At 43.8% G+C, this 22,227-nt stretch overlaps 1 protein-coding gene across 5 annotated transcripts in view; it reads right to left on the bottom strand.

Annotated features, from left to right (window-relative positions):
- Positions 1-22,227, bottom strand: part of SREK1 (splicing regulatory glutamic acid and lysine rich protein 1) — a 207,634-nt gene that overhangs the window by 129,273 nt on the left and 56,134 nt on the right. For all 5 annotated transcript variants that reach the window (XM_063963325.1, XM_063963311.1, XM_063963318.1 and 2 more), the window contains exon 3: positions 2,405-2,526. In XM_063963325.1, the coding sequence (XP_063819395.1) occupies positions 2,405-2,526 (122 nt within the window). The remainder of the gene's footprint in view (positions 1-2,404; positions 2,527-22,227) is intronic.

Raw genomic sequence — 22,227 nt, 5'->3', positions numbered from 1 at the left:
TGGGTGGGCACAGTCATGCTGAAGCCTTAGTCGCAGCGGAACCGGCGGACTGTTCCTGAGAACTGGTGCTTGCAGGTTTTCTGGACTTACCTCTGGTGCCTCTAGTTGCATTGGAGGCACCTCTGGCCTTAGATCGAAATCTGTGAGACCGAAAGGACTGAACAGACGGCCCCGGATAGGAGCGTCTCTCCGGCGGGGCCCCAGTTGGGAGAAACGTGGATTTCCCCAGCCGTAACTTTGGAAATCCAGGTATCCAACTCGACCCCAAAAATCCATTCCTCAGAAAAGGGGAGGGATTCCACACTACGTTTGGATTCTGCGTCCGCAATCCACTGACGCAACCACAAGGCCCTGCGCGCCGACACTACCATGGCAGAAGTCCGAGCATTAATGTTCCCCATCTCCCTGAGTGAATCACAGAGGACACGTGTAGTGTCCTGAATGTGTTTTTAGGAGAGTCACTATAGTAACTAAGGGCATATCTCCCGAGAGGCCCCCTTGAATTTGAATGGCCCAGGAATGAATGGCATGGGTCATCCAGCAACCCGCAATGACCGGTCTTTGTGATATACCGGCTGCTGTGTATATAGACTTTAGGGTAGCTTCTATCATCCTATCCCCAGGATCCTTCATAGTTACGGAACTCGGGGCAGGCAGCACCGCCTTAGACAGGCGAGAGACTGATACATTCACCCCAGGGGGTTCCTCCCAAAATTTTCTACCTTCAGGAGCAAATGGGAAAGTGCGCAAAACCTTTTTGGACACATGGAATTTTTTGTCTGGATTTTTCCAGGCCAGTTTGAATAGGTCATCTAACTCTGTAGAGTCAGGGAAAGTGATACTAGGCTTGTTTTGCACAAAGAAAAACGACTGCTGTGACGCAGCGTCCTCTAGAGGGAGCTTTAACACGTCCCTATAGCCAGAATTAGGGGTTCAATACCCTGGGCAGAATCAGGATCCCCACTAACGGGATCCAGGTCACCTCCATCCTCCTGTATATCATCTGTATCAGAGAGCAGAGCAGGTAAACCACGCTTCTGTGGACCTGCATGAGATAGGTTGGGGGTTGTACATCTGCCCTAGCAGCTAAATCTGCAACAGCTTGTTGTAGTAGCTGAGTCTTCTGCACATTAGCAGTGAGCTGGGATGACATATCTGACATCATAGTCCTAAGAGACCCTAACCAGTGGGGCTCTGGACCCTTTACCCCAGCCCATTCACTGATTTGTGAATATTGACTGCATTGTTCACATGAAACAGAATCAGTAGATAATGGAGAGAATCTGGTGTGACATACACTGCAATTTGTGTTTACCCATGTTTCACAGTAAGGACAACAACATACACACAGACCGTGATGCTGCAAGCCTGCTCTACTGTATGTGACGAGAGATAGAGAGAGGACACCAGAACATCCTGAGCTGCACAGCCCCAGTGAGGCTGTCAGCTCACTATAATACTGTAAACACTAACTATTTCTATCTTAAATAGGATTTATATAGTGTACACAAGTGGTTCTCCCCCTTTGCTACACCCTGTACCAGATATCCAGCGTGTCTGAGGATCAGGAAGCGCTGTGTGTGCTGTCTGCAGCTGCAGTAAGCAGAGGAAGGCGCCAAAATGCCTCATGTCCTGCTCTGAGGTAGCTCCGCCCCCTCCAATGGCGCCAGAGATACCTCGTAGTATTATACTGGTAAAAAGTCTCAGTTTTTGCTCAAAACCTCACAAGTGTTTAGTCAAGCATTTGTGCCAGTTTCCACACAGGGGATCTTAGCGGGACCCCCTCGGGAGGGTCCCGTACGTCGCGCCCGTGGTCAGCCGCACTTTGAACTGGGGGTCCCCCCTAGTGGGGCCCCCAGTTTGTACTCCCCACCGATGTCACCTTCAGGCAACGTTAGGGGTGTGCGGCATGCTGCGGCTGTAATAGCCAAGGCGCAGTGCCCCGCTGAACAACCACCCCCCCTCAAGACGGTGGTCATGCAGCGGGGAAGCGGCTCTGCACCTCGTAAGGCCGGTGTGCTGTTGCCAAAAACAACATAACGAAAATAACAAACAGAAAACAAAACAATTGAAGAAACTCTCTGGAGCTCAGAGATGTGCATCCTCTCCTGGGGGCACTTTTTTCTAAACTGCCTGTTGGTGGGGGCATAGAGGGGAGGAGCCAGCACACCCAGTTGAAGAAATTTAAAGTGCACTGGCTCCTTTGGACCCCATCTATATCCCATCGTACTAGATTTCCCCAATATCCCTTATGGATGCTAGAGAAAAAAAACAGGAGAATGTTACCAAAATCTCTCACTTTCTGATTCTCACAACCAATTACATTTCACCCCCAGTCAATGTGGGATTGCTGTTTTAAGTTCCGTGACATTGTTGCAACAAAGTAAAGTATTGCAATACTTACTGATGCTAGGGAAGCTTGAGAAGGAGTAGGGATAGGGAGCAGACCTGCGCCAGGAAGCAGGCTTGATAAAGAAGGAGCAGGTGCCAAAAGAGAGAGGGCCTTGGCTTCTTCTGGTATTTTACCTGCACAAAAGAATAAAAACACAATGTTACTACATGGAGGTTGAATGTCCTGTTACTCCTCCTCACTTAAAAATACTACATAAACAAAGAAAAAAAAGGAACTATCATAGCCTTAGTAAGAAAGAATAAGAACTTAAGGTAAATTTCTCCCCTCCTGTTATTACCCTGGTCTACAAGGAAACAAAACAAAAGTGAGTAAAGCTTCAAATACTAAATCTCATCAAATGGAATTTTACTTATATAACTGAATAGACAATTATTGAACACTTTGAACTATGGGTCACCTGTACTGGAAACTTAAGGTTCATGAACCAAACGATATCAAGCATGGAGCCATTTCCCAGGGCGTTGTTTTCACGCTGATCGAAAGATGTGTTACACATGACAACCGTTCGTGTTGGCTGCATCACTAATAGCACACAGAACATCAGATACAGAAAAGAAGAACATTTTTTAAAGTTCAATCCCCAAAAAATGCAAGTTACCAAATTTGTTAAAATAAACCAAAAGTAAAGTAAAAAAAAATAAAAAAAAATAAAAGGGAGAATGAAAACAAGTCCGATTTAAATAGCAATTCCTTCTCCACCATGATTATTTAGCAATATATTTGCATTAGTTATTTGCAAACTACAGTGTTCTTAACAATTAAAAGTTCTATAAAAATCCAAGGAGAGGGTACATTAAGTTCTGATGGTGATTATGGTAGATTAGATAAAATCATGCAAGGCTGGTAAGGAACGGTGAAATCCTTCCAGACATGAAATGCCTGTAATATGTACATGAATGCTTTGGACTTGCCTCGATGACCAGATATCCCATCATACTGTAAGTGGGAAACCTGTGGGTCAGAAGCTAAATGGGGATCTAAATCTGGGGTCCAGAGTGTCAGAAAGGGATCCGGACTGGAAGTCGACAGTAACTAGGTCGACAATGTCTAGGTCGACCACTATTGGTCGACAGGGTCTTTAAGTCGACATGTTCTAGGTCGACAGGTCAAAAGGTCGACATGAGCTTTTCACAATTTTTTTCTTTTTTTTACCTTTTCATACTTAACGATCCACGTGGACTACGATTGGAACGGTAATCTGTGCCGAGCGAAGTGGTAGTGGAGTGAAGGCACCATGCCCGAAGCATGGCGAGCGAAGCGAGCCATGCGAGGGGACGCGGTGCACTAATTGGGGTTCCCGGTCACTCTACGAAGAAAACGACACCAAAATAACATTAAAAACTCATGTCGAACTTTTAGGCCTGTCGACCTAGAATATGTCGACCTAAAGACCCGGTCGACCTAGACACCCTGTTGACCTAGTTACTGTCGACCAATAGTGGTCGACCTAGACATTGTCGACCTAGTTACTGTCGACTTTCAATACCACACCCTGTCAGAAGTGTAATGCATTCATTTTGGAATGTATAACATTAAGGGTTCCAGCAGTAAGAAAGGTAGTGCAGCAATGGAGAAGGAACGGAACACTAGAAAAAGGAATACAGGACATTACACCAAGTGCTATGAAGTTACAACACCAATTATTAACATTAAATGCTGCATTACGTATAAAGTAGCAAGAATACATTGCCGTGTATGCTGTATAAATGGCATCCCAGCTTTCTCCAAATGCTTTCCTGTTGCCCTAACTCAAGAGATCACAGTAGCCATCACACTACTGTATAAAAGCTGAACGTGCTATTACAAAAAGCATAAAACGGAATAGAAATAGACTATTTTCCCAATAGACTAGAACCAACAAAACCTGCAATTCCCCAACTGCAGCAAGACACAAAAACGACTAGTGCTGGAAGTGTTACGTACAGGGTTCTATATACCTGGGTTGATGCTGCTGGTTGGCCAGAGAGTACATGATGCATATATGCTAATATGCCAGCAGACCAAAACGGCTACATACAACAATGGCACATTTAAGTGCACCTGATCAATGGAGCGTTTTTAAATTAGTAATGGGCAACGGAAATAATACAAATACCAGTACACAATATCTCAAACGGCATATTAATGTCAATCTCTAACTATCGGAGCACTGGTAAGGGACGGGACAGAGAAAGACAAAATGTTACCAGAGCTGCATCAACTGAAGGGAATAGTTCCTAAAAGCAATAGATACAATGTAACTGATCTTTCTTGTATGTTTCCCACAATTTGAAAGTAAAAAAAAATCCTTGTCAGCTCTAACTAATATAGATGATATATCCGTTAAACCAAACGCAGGAGAGTAACCTATGCTGCCGTCTCTCCAGAACAATGTTATGATGCAAGGGGTACAAACAGATTTATTTTTGTGCATGCAGGGTAAATACTGGCTGCTTTGAATGCAACCCACAAATACTGACAGCTTTATTTTTGTTCTGCAGTTTAGATTTCAGTTTGTACAGATAAACTGGTTAAAATAAATTACAACTGGGATTAGGTTAACGATTTTAGTTAAATAGATCGAATAAACTTACTGATTTGTATTTTAAAGGTTTTTAAATGCTGTAAAACCTAAAACACGACTGAATGTAAAAGTAATGAGAACATGAATGTACAGTAACATTAAGATGTTCCAGAGCAAAAAAAACCAACCTTTTGGTTTATCCTAATAGGGGAGGACTACAGTGTCTACAATGTAACATATCGCTTGTTAACCTCAAATTGTCTGAAATGGACGTCAAGAGAAAAACAAAAAACCATAAAACACTTTGCTTTATTACTGCAGAATATGGTGTAATGAAATATAAAAGATCCAGATATTTGTAAATAAAAATGTATTCATATACCTTATTTTCCCTGCAGGCCCCTTCCTGTGCATACTACAGGTGGGCTACCTTCACCAGCAGGGGCAGGACATAAGAACAATAATTAGCAATCTGCACACCTCTGGATTCGGCTTTCCATTAATAGAGTAGTAGAGGTGGAGAAGTTGATGGAAAATTGACTGCCAGAGAAATGCACGAGACAAGCCGGCAGGGATCTATAGAATATACTCCATTTCCCCCAAAAAATAAGGGTAGGACAAAATACACTGACGATACAGATCTAGGAGTACAGGATTTAATGAGACATTTCTCTACCTGTCCTGCCTGTTAGTGCAATGTATTAAGACATTACAAAGTTGGTTCTTCAAAATAGAGTGGGCAAAAACTAAATTAAAAAGAATGATAAACCCCTAAAGTAAGCCGGAAAAGCAGGAATGAGAAAGTCAAATAATCCAAAAGGCTGCTGTAGGAAAATGGACTGTCCTGAATACCTTCCAGCCTATAACACCACCTCACGTACATGGAATATTTACGCTTTTCATTTACTTGATCACTTGTGGAAGAATATATGCAAGATGGAAAGACGTAAACCACTGCTTACATTAATCCTGGAATAAATTCACCAAGATCTACTGCAGAACTAGAAAGCTATATTGTCCATTCCAGCCAACACAAACAGAGCTGCTGAAATGTCTTTGGTGACAGGAATGTGAAAATCAGTTACTGGGAAATGTGAGAACTTGCAATATACAGCTGTTTCATGCAGGAGGAGGACACTGACAGACTTGCATCAACAGGTCATTCCGAGACTTAGGAAATATCCGTTTAATGACACGACATATACTGTAAGTTATAAACCAATGGAAGAAAATCACTAAATTTGCGCACCCAAGAAATGCAAGATCCAATGAGAAATGCCAATTTGCAGTGGCCACGGCGAGGTTGCACAACTTTTCAACAAAATGCGACCAGGGAGAAGTGCATAAAAAAGTGGGGAAACCATCATGGAATTCCAAAAAAGTGGCAACAGAGATAGCAGGACCATACAGAAGGCTGCTAGTTGCCATAAGGAAAGTACTGGAGTTTTTTTTTTTTTTTAAAGGCAGCAGTTGGCGGATTTTTGCACTTTTCATAAATGGCTGGAACTGATAGCAAGCGTTTTCCATAATATTAGTCTTTTAAAAATTCTGGGGTACAGATAAATGCCACATAATATGGTTTCTGGTGTATAATGATCATATTTTTTTTTCTGCCTCTTACAACTTTTTCTGCGATTGTATCTGGCAGTCCTATACGTAATTTGATTAAAGTGTGACTGCTAGTTACCTCATACTATGAGCCAAGTTTTATACATGATGGGAAATGTTGTTATATGCCCGCTATCTATGTAGACTTTACTCACACTACTATAGGGTCAGATAGGAGAGAGTTGCTTCCTGCAAGCCATCCTCATGGCGAACTCACACTGCAAATTTTATTTGCAATCCAGTTCCAACCTCGCATTGATTTTTGGAAGAACTGCTTTTGAACTTGCAGATGAGCGATGAAAGTGTTTGTTACATCCTTTTTTTGCTATTTTTCTGTACCAGTGTCATTCTCTGTAAAGCATGCAAATTAAATAGAATATTCTGTGATCATTTTATGTGAGATGTAATCTGTTACTAGAATAACAGGACCACAGGTGGTGTAAAACAGAGGTGGACTGTATGAATATTGCATCCACTGGGTTGTACACTGTGGAAATGCTTCTGCTTTAACAAAAATCTTACTTGATGTACTGTATGGTGAAAACACTGAATAGGTCGTATACACGCATAGCTCACTTAAGTGATCTGAAGTCTGATTAAAAAGCAGAGAAGATTCAGTAACTACACGGTAACACTGAAAGATCAGAGCAGACAACTCTGCCAAAGAAAATGGAAAATATGTCCCTTTCCTACTAACCTAACAGGACATATACAGCAGATTTTCCAGCCATTATACTGCATCAGTTTCCCTCCATTTTATTACTATTTTAGAGGAAAACATATATGTGCCTGCTAACATTAATGCAGTTGACCGAACACCCATAATAAACAGTTAAAGTAGATTTAGGGAGAATGTACTGCACACTGTATAAGAGGCAGTCTGTTTCACAAGTAATATTTGTACACATGAAAGCAGTCTGTAAGCTGTAACAACACGATATTAGAAGAAATTGGATAATACGGAGATCTTAGTTGCGTATATCTGCAGATATAGGGTTAAGCCCCCAGGCCGATCGACAAGGCTTCTCCCCTCCCTTTTAGCACCTGACTGATATTACATCTGATTGAGCAGCTTTCCAATATTTGTGCATTGTATTTAGAGAGGCATGGATGGGTCAGCATTAGGAGGGATTGCTGACTCCAGAGTGCCATTGGGGAAGCCAGGGGTATCTCCAAGTAAGCTGGCTCTCAGATGCTGTAGGAGCCATTATCATGTGGCCTTACACTGGGCATTTAGACCCAGACATATATGTAATTACTATGGGGTGGGTGTGGGGTGCGGTGGCCCCTGTGTCGGTATGGCTGGGTGGCTTCAGGACGGCACACCCTAACACTTTATTAACACTCATGATTTTCCCTATCACTTTGTATATATTTTTGTATTTTAATCACACTTCACTTATATAGCACTTCTGTGCTTCTTATTAACCCTTATTAATTTTCACCTGTGTGCTGACCTGGGGTAGCCGACCTGTGCCGGCATGATGGGGTCCTGCACCCTCGACCCATACCTAGTATTAGGGATCCCCAGTGACGGAGAAGCCTTGTCGATCGGCCTGGGGGCTTAACCCTATATCTGCAGATATACGCAACTAAGATCTCCGTATTATCTGATTATTATGTAGTATTATTACTCTCAGTGTGCATTAGGGAACACAAATAGTTTTTTCTTACACAGAATTACCCCTCCCTTTTAGCACCTGACTGATATTACATCTGATTGAGCAGCTTTCCAATATTTGTGTATTAGAAGAAATTGGTAAGGACTAATGTTAGCATTTTAAGGGGGGTACACACGGAGCGACGTTCACTTAATTTCTAAGCAATCTGACTAGACTGCTTAGAAATTAGGGACACATCGCTGCGTGTGTAGGGGTGCCAGCGATTCGCTGTCCCGCGCATCACTATCGTCGGTGCTAGATTGGCCAGCATGCAGGCACAATCTAGCAGGTCGCTCATTTCACAGATGGGTGAAATGAGCGGCCCCCCGTGTACTCCCTCCCCCCCCCTCCTCGCTCAGCACACATCTCCCCATCTGTATGGCCCCTAAGAGTGGAATTCAATTAGCCCCATTAATTTAACAGGGGTAAAAGGTTCGTAGCTTTGGGGTTATTCAATCAGAGCACCTTTTCTCACCCGTTATACTTATCTGTTTTCGGACGTTAACACCCAGAATCCAGGATAAGTTCCATGACCTGTGTGTCAACACTGTCGCAGGGCCTGAAAACAGACTATTAATCTAATTAGTCCTAATAGACCCGAAAAGAAATCCCCTTTAAGTGCAGCCTGCATAAACCTAATGGTGTAGCGATCAGAGCATGAAACAGGTTGGTCAGTTCAGAATGACTGGACACACTGCACTAACTATACTACTGTCCTATCCTCAACACAGCAGGACAAAGCAACAACTGAACCCTGAGGGGAGGAGAGGACGGGTTTCTTTTTGGAGAGGGTTCAATTCTTGATTTGTACTGCCTTCACTGGTAACACCTACAGAAACGCTCGGCAGAGAGGCAAAAATCACACTTCCTTCCTTCATACATGTAGGTCATACTTAATATTTGTGGGTATCCACTGATAACAGGTGTTTTGGGGGAATATTATGTAAATATTTAATGATAAATGGCCTCACAAAATTAGTACTACAGCGAAAACCACTCCCAGTCCTGGGGACACCTGCTGCATGCCTTAAAATGGCGGAAAAGGGATGGATTGGAGGAGGACCAATCACAAGCCAATTGTGGGACTTTGTATCACCTTTTACAAGGAACAAGTCCACATGAAGGGATTCATGTTATAGTGATAAATGGGTACACATACACTACTTTTGTATTTGCTGGATCAGCTGCTCCGCTGACTAAGCAATACCATGATTACCTCTTAAAAATAATTAGGAAGCAAACATACGGCAGTGTCCAGGGGAAAAGGTCATTTATAGATCCTAGGCAGCAAAGAGTACAAGTGTTAGCTTCCCTCGCCGCTAATGACTCTGTAAAAGACATGCTAGGAGATGTAAAGCAAACTAGAGTAGAGGACAAAGCAAAAGGAACATGACCAGCTTGTTAGCAATGGCAAGCGGTACAAACATAACGCAGAAGTAAAAGTTCTATAGGAATACAGGTGTATTTCACAATTAAACGGCATCATCTGCAGGATTATGTATGGGATGATTAAATGCTCAGTTTGAAACAAATTATTTTGATGAAAAATACAATAAAAAGGAAACAATTTCCTTAATGTCACCTGTACAAGAAAGCTCTTCCAGCACTCCGTACATGTGTGTTTCCGCAGCTGTTCAGGATTAGCTCATAGACCAGGGCAATATGCGGGGCCAAAGTGGTCACTAATATAAGTTAGTTGGCTGGAGTCCAAGTAAAATGGTCCAGTCATGGTCTCCGCAACTCTGTATATTTATTTTACCCAGTACACAAAGTATAGTTTCAATCCAGTCTGCCTGTTATAGCAAAACAGTGGCCATTAAGCAGCGAGCCTGCAACGGTTGAATACCTCAGGTCATTAGCAGAACATCCCAGCATGCAGCAAGCCAGGACACCCCAAAGGTAAATCGCGATTTTCGGGTGCTTGACATGCAGACTGTGGAAGAACGCAATGAATACTTTCATTTACAAGAGAAAAGGTTTTTGTTTTTTTTCTTAGTTCTACAAACGTCCAACATGTTATAACGATTACAAAATAGATTAGGGTGAAAAAACGATTTTAACGCAAAGCTAAGTTTCGCTGTAATGCAGAATATCGATAATAAAAGTTGGAATGAGCTATAGATGAGAACAATAATCAATAATTAAGTATTTGTAAGCTGTAGGAATAGCATTAGCCGTACAATCAATAGCTGTTCTACAAATGTGCCTGGCAGCCTGTGAACACAGTGGTAAGTTGCACAGGCTGACCGAGCAGGATGACCAGGAAGAATTCGCACACAGAGGAAATCAGAGGTGCGCGGACTGTTATAGTTGTAGCAAATTGTCTGGATTCAATTAAATAAATTTATAAGAGCTAAAGGGACAAGTATGAACTTCAAAAAAAGGGTAAGATATAAAACTATTATTTAGAAACACACAAAGAAAGAAATGATAAATATTCCCCAATTTTGGAGACTGTATTAAAGACGTACTTAATCTACATTTGCTTTACCAAAGGTGCAGGTGGCCTAAATGGGATCACGTCAGTCCCCATCCTCGTCTCACAATGTGAAATGTATGTACAGGAATCGCTTGTTCTCAAGTATACATTTAAGTAGAAAATCACAATATCTGCAGGAGTATGGGTCGTTGGGTAGAGACAAATTAGGTTGACAGGTCAAAAAGTTATTTTTACTTTTTTGGCGTTGTTTTCTTCGTAAAGTGACGGGGAACCCCAATTAGTGCACCGTGTCCGCTCGCCATGCTTTGGGCAAAGTGCCTCACTCCGCTCGGCACAGGTTACCGTTCCAATCGTAGTCCACGTGGATCATTAAGTATGAAAAAAATCCAAAAAATGAAGAAGAAAAAACGTGAAAACTCATGTCGACCTTTTCACCTGTCGACCTAATGACCATGTAGACATTCAGTGGTCGACCAATTGACTGTCGACCTAAGCTGTGTCGACCTAACGGCCGTATCCCATCTGCAAATATGTCCACATGACATCACTCAGCAACGTCCCTTTATACTACATCAGGTTTTGGAGCTGTAGCACAAGATCGCGTGTATAAAAGAAAAACAGTCACCAGCCACTGTAATCACCACAGCAAAGTAATCACAGGACCTATTTCCATCCCTTAGGCTTCAAAGTAATCATCAAAGAATCCCAAAATAAATGGATTGGCTAGTTCTTTCCTGAACAATCAACATTTTACAAGATTTTACTTAAATAGGACAAACATGCAAATTTTGAGAAAGTTACAAACTACACATAACAAGCATCAAAGATATTATATATTATACATACAAATTATTATATTATATATATGGGTTCGGTATGTAATACCGGCGGCCGGGATCCCGGCAATCAGATGACCGACAGCAGCATACCGACACCGAAGATGCCGATATCAAACAGGGTGAGTATTCTAACCCTCTCCCATCCACTACCCTAAACCTCTGGTGGTTTCGGCTCTGGCTAATCACCACCCGTCCTCCCCTAGGGCCTAAACCTAAGCCCCCACCTCGGGCCATAACCATAGCAGGTAACCGAATACTTACCTTCAGGATGTCGGCTGTCTGTGTTCCGGCGCCATTCTCCTGAGTGTTAAGGGACCACCAGGATGTCAAGTGTGTGTGTGTGTGTGTGTGTGTGTGTATGTGTATATATATATATATATATATATATATATATATATATATAAAGAGAGTGCGGTAGACACACACATTGTTGCAGCGATAGTCATTCTTCATTTATGTGAACAAAAAAGGTCTTCATTTCAGTATTTCTAGTCGCTGTTGAGACATTCCTCAAGTGCACATCCTTGATGAAGGTCATAAAAAGGAACAAATCTATAGAGTACAGTCTCATAAATATATGTGCAACAGCGCCTGAATACTTGTAGAAATTATAGAGCACCCCAGATGACGCCACTGTTTTACGGTGAGAAATTATGTATGTAGCTCAAGAAATCATCCAATTGTGCAAAACATAACGACATGAAAATATCAATAGTTATACTCTTGGCTGTACAGTATTACTGTACAAAGAGTGGACATTGTTTAAAAATATTACACTGTATGGTAATGGTCAGGTAGCATGATTCATGGCTAAAACTATTTCAGCAATTAAATCATACAAGAAATAAAGTTATTTTCTTTTTTACAAATATATATTCCACAATATATAAACACCTACTATGTATAAAGAGATGAAAAGAGTATTAAAAAAACAAAACAAAAAAAAGAAAGAAACAAAAAAAAAAAAAAAACACAACAACGAGACAGGGCATCCATCTTCGGCAGTCAGACTCCGTGCTCATCCTCACATGAAGTTTTTCCCTTTGACGGCTGGTTTAGTGGCATGGCAAACAGTGCCTTACTCAGGCATGTGTAACAGGTCTGCCTTGGCCAGGCTAGTCATCTAATAATGCACATATAAAATCACACAAAAAAAAAAAAGAAAAGGAAAAAAAAAAAAAAGAAAAGGAAAAAAAAAAAAAAAAAACATACAAAACCAAATTGTTAAAATCCATCTACTTTGAAATATGGACACAAAAGAAAATGTTCTGAAAGTTGCTCATTTCCCACATATGTCCCCTTTAAATTAGTGAAATACGTAGACGTTTCAAGAAAGTTTAGCAGAAATGTTTTAAAAAATTAGGTATAACAATAACCGCACATATTTAGGTTGTGATGTGTCAGCAACAGCAGATTTTAATAGATTTCAAAATCAAAAACATAAGCAAGTACAGGTTCAGTATCCCATATCCAAATATTCCGAAATACGGAATATTCCGAAATACGGACTTTTTTTGAGTGAGACTGAGATAGTGAAACCTTTGTTTTCTGATGGCTCAATGTAACCAAACTTTTTTTTATACACAAAGTTATTAAAAATATTGTATTAAATGACCTTCAGACTTTGTGTATAAGGTGTATATGAAACAAATGAATTGTGTGAATGTAGAGACACTTTGTTTAATGCACAAAGTTATAAAAAATATTGGCTAAAATGACCTTCAGGCTGTGTGTATAAGGTGTATATGAAACGTAAATGCATTCTGTGCTTAGACTTAGGTCCCATCACCATATCTCATTATGGTATGCAATTACTCCAAAATACGGAAAAATCCGATATCCAAAATACCTCTGGTCCCAAGCATTTTGGATAAGGGATACTCAACCTGTAGTAGGTTTATATTTACTAGACGCTGAAGATCAATGTACAGAAGAATTTTATGCTGAAATCAAAAGGGATTTTAAGGCGCACTAAACCAATTTTTCCTTTTCTCTCATACGATTTATGTAATGGAGCTATAAAGAAATTTATAAATACTAAAGATTTATACAGAAAAACTTAATGCACATTCTGCTATACTACCTATGACAAACAGCAATAAAACTGCCTATTTTCACCACTGTCCTTCCATATTGCAGAGTTACTTTCTTACCATCATATTTAATTTTATCTTTAAGTGGGGAGGATGGTAGCACAGTGAAGAGCAGGGAAATCTAGGGGGTGGCAGCAAAGAAAGAAGAGCAAGGGAAAGGGGGCAGAGAGAGAAGAGAATCAGAAAGAGGTAGCGAACCAGGGGAAAGCATGGGGTGACGGTAAAGAGACTAGCAGGGGAAGTGAGGGTGTGGCAGAGAGAGAGATGAGCAGGGGAAGTGGGGGTGCGGTAAAAAAAAAAAAGCAGGGAAGTGAAGGGTGTGGCAGAAAGAAAAGGCAGGGGAAGTGGCAGAGGGAGAAAAGGCAGGGGAAGTGGCAGAGGGAGAAAAGGCAGGGGAAGTGGCAGAGGGAGAAAAGGCAGGGGAAATGGCAGAGAGAGAAATGGCAGAGAGAGAAAAGGCAGGGGAAGTGTCAGAGAGAGAAAAAGCAGGGGATGTGGCAGAGAGAGAAAGCAGGGGATGTGGCAGAGAGAGAAAAAGGCAGGGGAAATGGCAGAGGGAGAAAAGGCAGGGGAAGTGGCAGAGGGAGAAAAGGCAGGGGAAGTGGCAGAGGGAGAAAAGGCAGGGGAAGTGGCAGAGGGAGAAAAGGCAGGGGAAGTGGAAAAGAGAGAAAAGGCAGGGGAAATGGCAAAGAGAGAAAAAGCAGGGGATGTGGCAGAGAGAGAAAAAGCAGGGGATGTGGCAGAGAGAGAAAAAGCAGGGGATGTGGCAGAGAGAGAAAAAGCAGGAGAATTGGGCATGTGGCAGAGAGAAAAAGCAGGAAAACAGAGCAGCAGAGAGAATCATTCCCGGGGCAGGCAGGGAAGGAGGTCAGGGTAGATAGCAGCTGGACCTCTTGTAGCTCTGCTGGATGTATGCAAACTCATTGTCTAACCACAGAAATAGATATACAGCATTTTCGCAATTAGGGGTACATTCAATTTCCAGCTATGTTTAGCTGTGATGTTTGGCTGAACACATCCTGTATATTATTGTAATCACACATCATTTAGTTTTCATTCTAGGACTCTGCACCTGTCACAACCCGTGCAGTTCCTCTTTCCTGTCTGGGGTGTCGTTCTCTGATCTGGTGCTTCTAGCACACTCTGGTTTGCAAACCAGTGTGCGCTAGAAGCACCGGAGCAGAGAGTGACACCCCCAACAGGAATGAGGAACTGCACGGGATGAGACAGGTGCAGGGGGCTGGAATAATGACGTTGTATTCATTCTAGCACCCTGCGCCTTTCACAACCCATGCAGTTCCTCTTTCCTGCCTGGGATGTCGTTCTCTGCTCCGGTGCTTCTAGCACACTTTGGTTTGCAAACCAGAGTGTGCTAGAAGCATCGGAGCAGAGTACGACACCCCAGGCAGGAATAAGGAACTGCACAGGATGGGACAAGTGCACGGTGCTAGAATGAATACAACGTCATTAAAGTTCCTGCGGAACTCTACTGGGTGCGAGGAAAAGTTAGTGATGTTACTGGTCAAAAAGTGCCTTTGCCCAACTATTCTAGGATGACTTTCATGGTCATTGTGGAGAACTGAATCTTCCCCTCAGCCCAAATGCTGGCAACACAAAAAAGTAAAACTAGGTGTCCCCTTAGGTGGCATACCTAATGGCATTAAGTCTGTGATAAGCTCCAGCAGCTTTGTGGTTTTGAGAACACTGAATGCTCCACTCAGTAAGTTTACCAAAGTATACACATTGTGGTCAATGAAGGGAACTCGAAGACCTCCTATTGTGAGTAAATGCACATTTGAACTTGCAGAGAGAGCTACCTTTATGGGTAACTAATTATCACCTACAATGGAAGTTACAAATGCATTTTTAGTAGAAATGGCCCAATTTACTGTAGGGTTGTCAAATCAAGTGACGAGATGCAAAAAAAACAGAAGGAAGCAGCTTCTAAATTTCCGAGTGGAATAGCTGTAGAACTTCAGCTACAATGCACTTTCGCAGCAAGCATGCCTGATAGTAAACAATCTTCTATGTTTAAGTGTAGGGTTCTAAAACTCACTTACAAGTGTGTCATACCCAAAATTAAAAAAAAGGCAATGCTTTTACTAGCTAAACACATATAGCAAAAGCGCTGCCCTTATAAATTTCGGACATAACGCTTGGAAGAGCTGGATTTTGCAATCCAATGCTTGGTAAATAAGCCGCTAACAATTTGATAAAAAGGTTTGGAAGAACATTACCAAGTGCTTTAGCAGTGGAACAATCTATACAAATTCCTTGAGGCTGAGAGATGCTCACACTGGCTATACTAGAGTTAAGGTGTGCACACACGGTGAGATAAATCCTTTCAATTTTGACAATACAGTCAAAATCGGAAAGGAAAGTTAGTGCAAATCGGAAGGTGTTGTGCCGCTTGCAATACCGATTTGATTCCAATGTGCAGTCCCACTTGTCAGTATCGCAAGCCTAGATAGACTGTGCAGGCAAGTCAATCTTGACTACTGTATATAGTGTACTATCTAGTACAAAGTATAGTCAAAATTGGCACTTAGTCAAAATCAAAAGTACAGATAGTCAAAAACCGGTGCTTCTGGGCTCTGGGGGAGTTCAAGGGAAATCACAGTCAAAATCGTGTATAGCAAGGATCTCACCGTGTGTACACGCCTTTGGACTTAAAAGTCTAATTTACTGCAATTTGTTGCTACAGGTCATAAAAAAAATGCTAATTTGCTAAATAATTCATTTTAATAACTATATCATCAATAACGATCTTTTTTTTTCCAACACGAAGATGGTATATTTATACGTCATCATGTTTTGTTTTGTTTTTTAAATTCTACTCTATAATCTGAAATATCTATAGGGCAGCCAATGGCCAGAGTTGTGTCTTCTAAACTTTTTTCTTAAGGTTTGCAAATATCAAACATCATATAGATCATGGAAAATTGCACAACAAAGTAAACCAGTAAAAAAACAAAAAAAAATGGGATTTTGGTACTTACCGATAAATCCTTTTCTCCTAGTCCGTAGAGGATGCTGGGGACTCCAAAAGGACCATGGGTATAAATGGGATCCGCAGGAGCTTGGGCACACTAAAAAGACTTAATCTGGGTGTGCCCCTCCTTCAGACCCCAGTTATAGGAACTGTGCCCAGGAGAGACGGACATTTCAAGGAAAGATTTTTGTTTTAACTAAGGGCTACCAAACTACCAGCCCACACCATAAACATACCGTACAACCGGAATAACCTCAAACCAGATAACAGTATGCATTAATGCCAGCAACAAGCTGCAACAAACCAATACACAGCCCGTGTATAAACTAAATTAACCAGCAAGAAAAAACACTGCAAGTCATAGTCCGCACAGGGACGGGCGCCCAGCATCCTCTACGGACTAGGAGAAAAGGATTTATCGGTAAGTACCAAAATCCCATTTTCTCTTACGTCCTAGAGGATGCTGGGGACTCCAGAAGGACCATGGGGATTATACCAAAGCTCCAGAACGGGCGGGAGAGTGCGGACGACTCTGCAGCACCGACTGAGCAAACACCAGGTCCTCATCGGCCAGGGTATCAAACTTATAGAACTTAGCGAACGTGTTACAACTTTGCCGAGCAGCTACTTGGTCGGGTTCTAACGCCGAAACGCCCCGGGCAGCCGCCCAAGATGAGCCCACTTTCCTGGTAGAATGGGCTTTTACCGACTTCGGTACCGGTAGTCTGACCGAAGAATGAGCCTGCTGGATCGTACTACAAATCCAGCGTGCAATAGTCTGTTTCGAAGCGGGATGACCAATCCTGTTGGCAGCATACAAAACAAACAACGCCTCAGTCTTCCTAGTAACAGCTGTCCTAGAGACGTAGATTTTCAACGCTCTTACAACATCTAGAGATTTCGGAATCGCCACCGTTTCCGTAGCCACCGGAACCACAATAGGTTGGTTAATATGAAATGAAGAAACCACCTTCGGTAGAAATTGTTGACGAGTCCTCAATTCCGCCCTATCCGAATGAAAAAGCAAGTACGGGCTCTTATGAGATAAAGTCGCCAACTCAGACACCCGCCTGGCAGACGCCAGCGCCAAAAGCATAACCACCTTCCAGGCGAGAAACTTCAACTCAACCTTACGCAAAGGTTCAAACCAGGAAGACATGAGAAACCGTAAGACGACAAGGTCCCATGGAGCTACAGGAGGTACAAACGGAGGATTGATATGCAATACTCCTTTCACAAAGGTCTGAACCTCTGGGAGGGCAGCTAATTCTTTTTGAAAGAAAATAGATAAAGCCGAAATCTGCACTTTGATGGAACCCAATTTCAGGCCTGCATCTACGCCCGCCTGTAAAAAGTGGAGAAAACGACCCAAGTGAAAAACCTCCGCAGGAGCCCTTTTAGCCTCACACCAGGAAACATACTTCCTCCAAATACGGTGATAATGTTTCGCCGTAACCTCCTTCCTAGCCTTAATGAGAGTTGGAATGACCTCCCTGGGAATACCCTTACGAGCTAAGATCTGGCGCTCAACCTCCATGCCGTCAAACGCAGCCGCGGTAAGTCTGGAAACACGCATGGACCCTGCAACAACAGATCCTCTCTTAGAGGAAGCGGCCACGGATCTTCCACCAGCAAGTCCTGAAGATCCGGGTACCAGGCCCTTCTTGGCCAGTCTGGAACGACGAGAATCGCCTGAACCCTTGCTCGTCGAATGATCCCCAGCACCTTTGGAATGAGAGGAAGTGGAGGGAACACATACACCGACTGGAACACCCACGGAGACACCAGGGCGTCCACTGCAGTGGCTTGTGGGTCCCTTGACCTGGAACAATACCTCGTGAGCTTCTTGTTGAGCCGAGACGCCATCATGTCTATCAACGGAATTCCCCAGCGTCTTGTCACCTCTGCATAAACCTCTTGGTGAAGAGCCCACTCTCCCGGATGGAGATCGTGTCTGCTGAGGAAATCTGCTTCCCAGTTGTCCACCCCCGGCAGGAAAACTGCTGACAGTGCGCTCACGTGTTGTTCCGCCCAGCGAAGGATCTTTGTGGCCTCCGCCATTGCCGCTCTGCTCCTCGTTCCGCCTTGCCGGTTTATATGCGCCACCGCTGTGATGTTGTCTGACTGTACCAGAACTGGTCGACCCTGAAGAAGGCTTCTTGCTTGTAGCAGGCCGTTGTAAATGGCTCTTAACTCGAGAATATTTATGTGGAGACAGGCTTCCTGGAGCGACCATTTTCCCTGGAAGTTTCTTCCTTGGGTGACTGCGCCCCAGCCCCGGAGACTTGCATCTGTTGTCAGAAGTACCCAACCCTGGATACCGAATCGACGTCCCCCTAGGAGGTGATGACCCTGTAGCCACCACAGGAGAGAAATTCTGGCTCTGGGAGATAGACTTATCTTCCGGTGAATGTGTAGGTGAGACCCGGACCATTTGCTCAGCAAGTCCCACTGAAACACCCGGGCGTGAAATCTGCCAAATGGTATGGCTTCGTACGCCGCAACCATCTTCCCCAGAACCCGAGTACAATGATGGATCAACACACTCGTCGGCTTCAGAAGTTCCCTGACCATCGTCTGCAGTTCCCGAGCCTTTTCTTCTGGAAGAAACACCTTTTGTAAATCCGTGTCCAGAATCATGCCAAGAAAAGGAAGCCGAGTGGTCGGAATCAACTGGGATTTCGGCAAATTGAGCACCCAACCGTGCTGTCGCAGAACCGAGAGTGACAACTCTACACTTCTCAGCAACCGTTCCATGGACCTCGCCTTTATCAGGAGATCGTCTAAGTACGGGATAATTGAAACCCCTTGTTTGCGAAGAAGAACCATCATTTCCGCCATGACGTTGGTGAAAATCCTCGGAGCCGTGGAAAGCCCAAACGGCAACGTCTGAAAATAAGAATTTACTTACCGATAATTCTATTTCTCATAGTCCGTAGTGGATGCTGGGGACTCCGTAAGGACCATGGGGAATAGCGGCTCCGCAGGAGACTGGGCACATCTAAAGAAAGCTTTAGGACTATCTGGTGTGCACTGGCTCCTCCCCCTATGACCCTCCTCCAAGCCTCAGTTAGGATACTGTGCCCGGACGAGCGTACACAATAAGGAAGGATTTTGAATCCCAGGTAAGACTCATACCAGCCACACCAATCACACCGTATAACCTGTGATCTGAACCCAGTTAACAGCATGATAACAGAGGAGCCTCTGAAAGATGGCTCACAACAATAATAACCCGATTTTTGTAACAATAACTATGTACAAGTATTGCAGACAATCCGCACTTGGGATGGGCGCCCAGCATCCACTACGGACTATGAGAAATAGAATTATCGGTAAGTAAATTCTTATTTTCTCTAACGTCCTAAGTGGATGCTGGGGACTCCGTAAGGACCATGGGGATTATACCAAAGCTCCCAAACGGGCGGGAGAGTGCGGATGACTCTGCAGCACCAAATGAGAGAACTCCAGGTCCTCCTCAGCCAGGATATCAATTTTGTAGAATTTAACAAACGCATTTGCTCCTGACCAAGTAGCTGCTCGGCAAAGTTGTAAAGCCGAGACCCCTCGGGCAGCCGCCCAAGATGAGCCCACCTTCCTTGTGGAGTGGGCATTTACAGATTTTTGGCTGTGGCAGGCCTGCCACAGAATGTGCAAGCTGAATTGTACTACAAATCCAACGAGCAATAGTCTGCTTAGAAGCAGGAGCACCCAGCTTGTTGGGTGCACACAGGATAAATAGCGAGTCAGATTTCCTGACTCCAGCCGTCCTGGAAACATATATTTTCAGGGCACTGACAACGTCTAGCAACTTGGAGGCCTCCAAGTCCCTAGTAGCCGCAGGCACCACCAATAGGTTGGTTCAGGTGAGACGCTGAAACCACCTTGGGGAGAAACTGAGGACGAGTCCTCAATTCCGCCCTGTCCGAATGGAAAATCAGATAAGGGCTTTTTCAGGATAAAGCAGCCAATTCTGACACGCGCCTGGCCCAGGCCAGGGCCAACAGCATGACCACTTTCCATGTGAGATATTTTAACTCCACAGATTTAAGTGGTTCAAACCAATGTGATTTTTGGAACCCAAAACTACATTGAGATCCCAAAGTGCCACTGGAGGCACAAAAGGAGGCTGTATATGCAGTACCCCTTTTACAAACGTCTGAACTTCAGGGACTGAAGCTAGTTCTTTTTGGAAGAAAATTGACAGGGCCGAAATTTGAACCTTAATGGACCCCAATTTCAGGCCCATAGACACTCCTGTTTGCAGGAAATGTAGGAATCGACCCAGTTGAATTTCCTCCGTCGGGCCTTACTGGCCTCGCACCACGCAACATATTTTCGCCAATTGCGGTGATAATGTTTTTGCGGTTACATCCTTCCTGGCTTTGATCAGGATAGGGATGACTTCATCCGGAATGCCTTTTTTCCTTCAGGATCCGGCGTTCAACCGCCATGCCGTCAAACGCAGCCGCGGTAAGTCTTGGAACAGACAGGGTCCTTGCTGGAGCAGGTCCCTTCTTAGAGGTAAAGGCCACGGATCCTCCGTGAGCATCTCTTGAAGTTCCGGTTACCAAGTCCTTCTTGGTCAATCCGGAACCACGAATATAGTGCTTACTCCTCTCCATCTTATCAATCTCAGTACCTTGGGTATGAGAGGCAGAGGAGGGAACACATACCCTGACTGGTACACCCACGGTGTTACCAGAGCGTCTACAGCTTATTGCCTGAGGGTCCCTGGACCTGGCGCAATACCTGTCGAGTTTTTAATCATGTGGAAGACTTCTGGGTGAAGTCCCCACTCTCCCGGGTGGAGGTCGTGCTGAGGAAGTCTGCTTCCCAGTTGTCCACTCCCGGAATGAATACTGCTGACAGTGCTATCACATGATTTTCCGCCCAGCGAAGAATCCTTGCAGCTTCTGCCATTGCCCTCCTGCTTCTTGTGCCACCCTGTCTGTTTACGTGGGTGACTGCCGTGATGTTGTCCGACTGGATCAACACCGGCTGACCTTGAAGCAGAGGTCTTGCTAAGCTTAGAGCATTGTAAATGTCCCTTAGCTTCAGGATATTTATGTGAAGTGATGTCTCCAGGCTTGACCATAAGCCCTGGATATTCCTTCCCTGTGTGACTGCTCCCCAGCCTCGCAGGCTGGCATCAGTGGTCACCAGGACCCAGTCCTGAATGCCTAATCTGCGGCCCTCTAGAACATGAGCACTCTGCAACCCCCACAGGAGGGACACCCTTGTCCTTGGTGACAGGGTTATCCGCTGATGCATCTGAAGATGCGATCCGGACCATTTGTCCAGCAGGTCCCACTGGAAAGTTCTTGCGTGGAATCTGCCGAATGGGATTGCTTCGTAGGAAGCCACCATTTTACCCAGAACCCTTGTGCATTGATGCACTGAGACTTGGCTCGGTTTTAGGAGGTTCCTGACTAGCTCGGATAACTCCCTGGCTTTCTCCTCCGGGAGAAACACCTTTTTCTGGACTGTGTCCAGGATCATCCCTAGGAACAGAAGACACGTCGTCGGAACCAGGTGCGATTTTGGAATATTGAGAATCCAATCGTGCTGCCGCAACACTACCTGAGATAGTGCTACACCGACCTCCAACTGTTCCCTGGATCTTACCCTTATCAGGGAATTGTCCAAGGAAGGGATAACTAAAATTCACTTCCTTC

This window comes from Pseudophryne corroboree, chromosome 1, assembly GCF_028390025.1.
Source record: "Pseudophryne corroboree isolate aPseCor3 chromosome 1, aPseCor3.hap2, whole genome shotgun sequence".
NCBI lineage: Eukaryota > Metazoa > Chordata > Amphibia > Anura > Myobatrachidae > Pseudophryne > Pseudophryne corroboree.
Note: the sequence above shows the minus strand (reverse complement) of the source record. Positions and strands in the feature narration are given on the sequence as shown.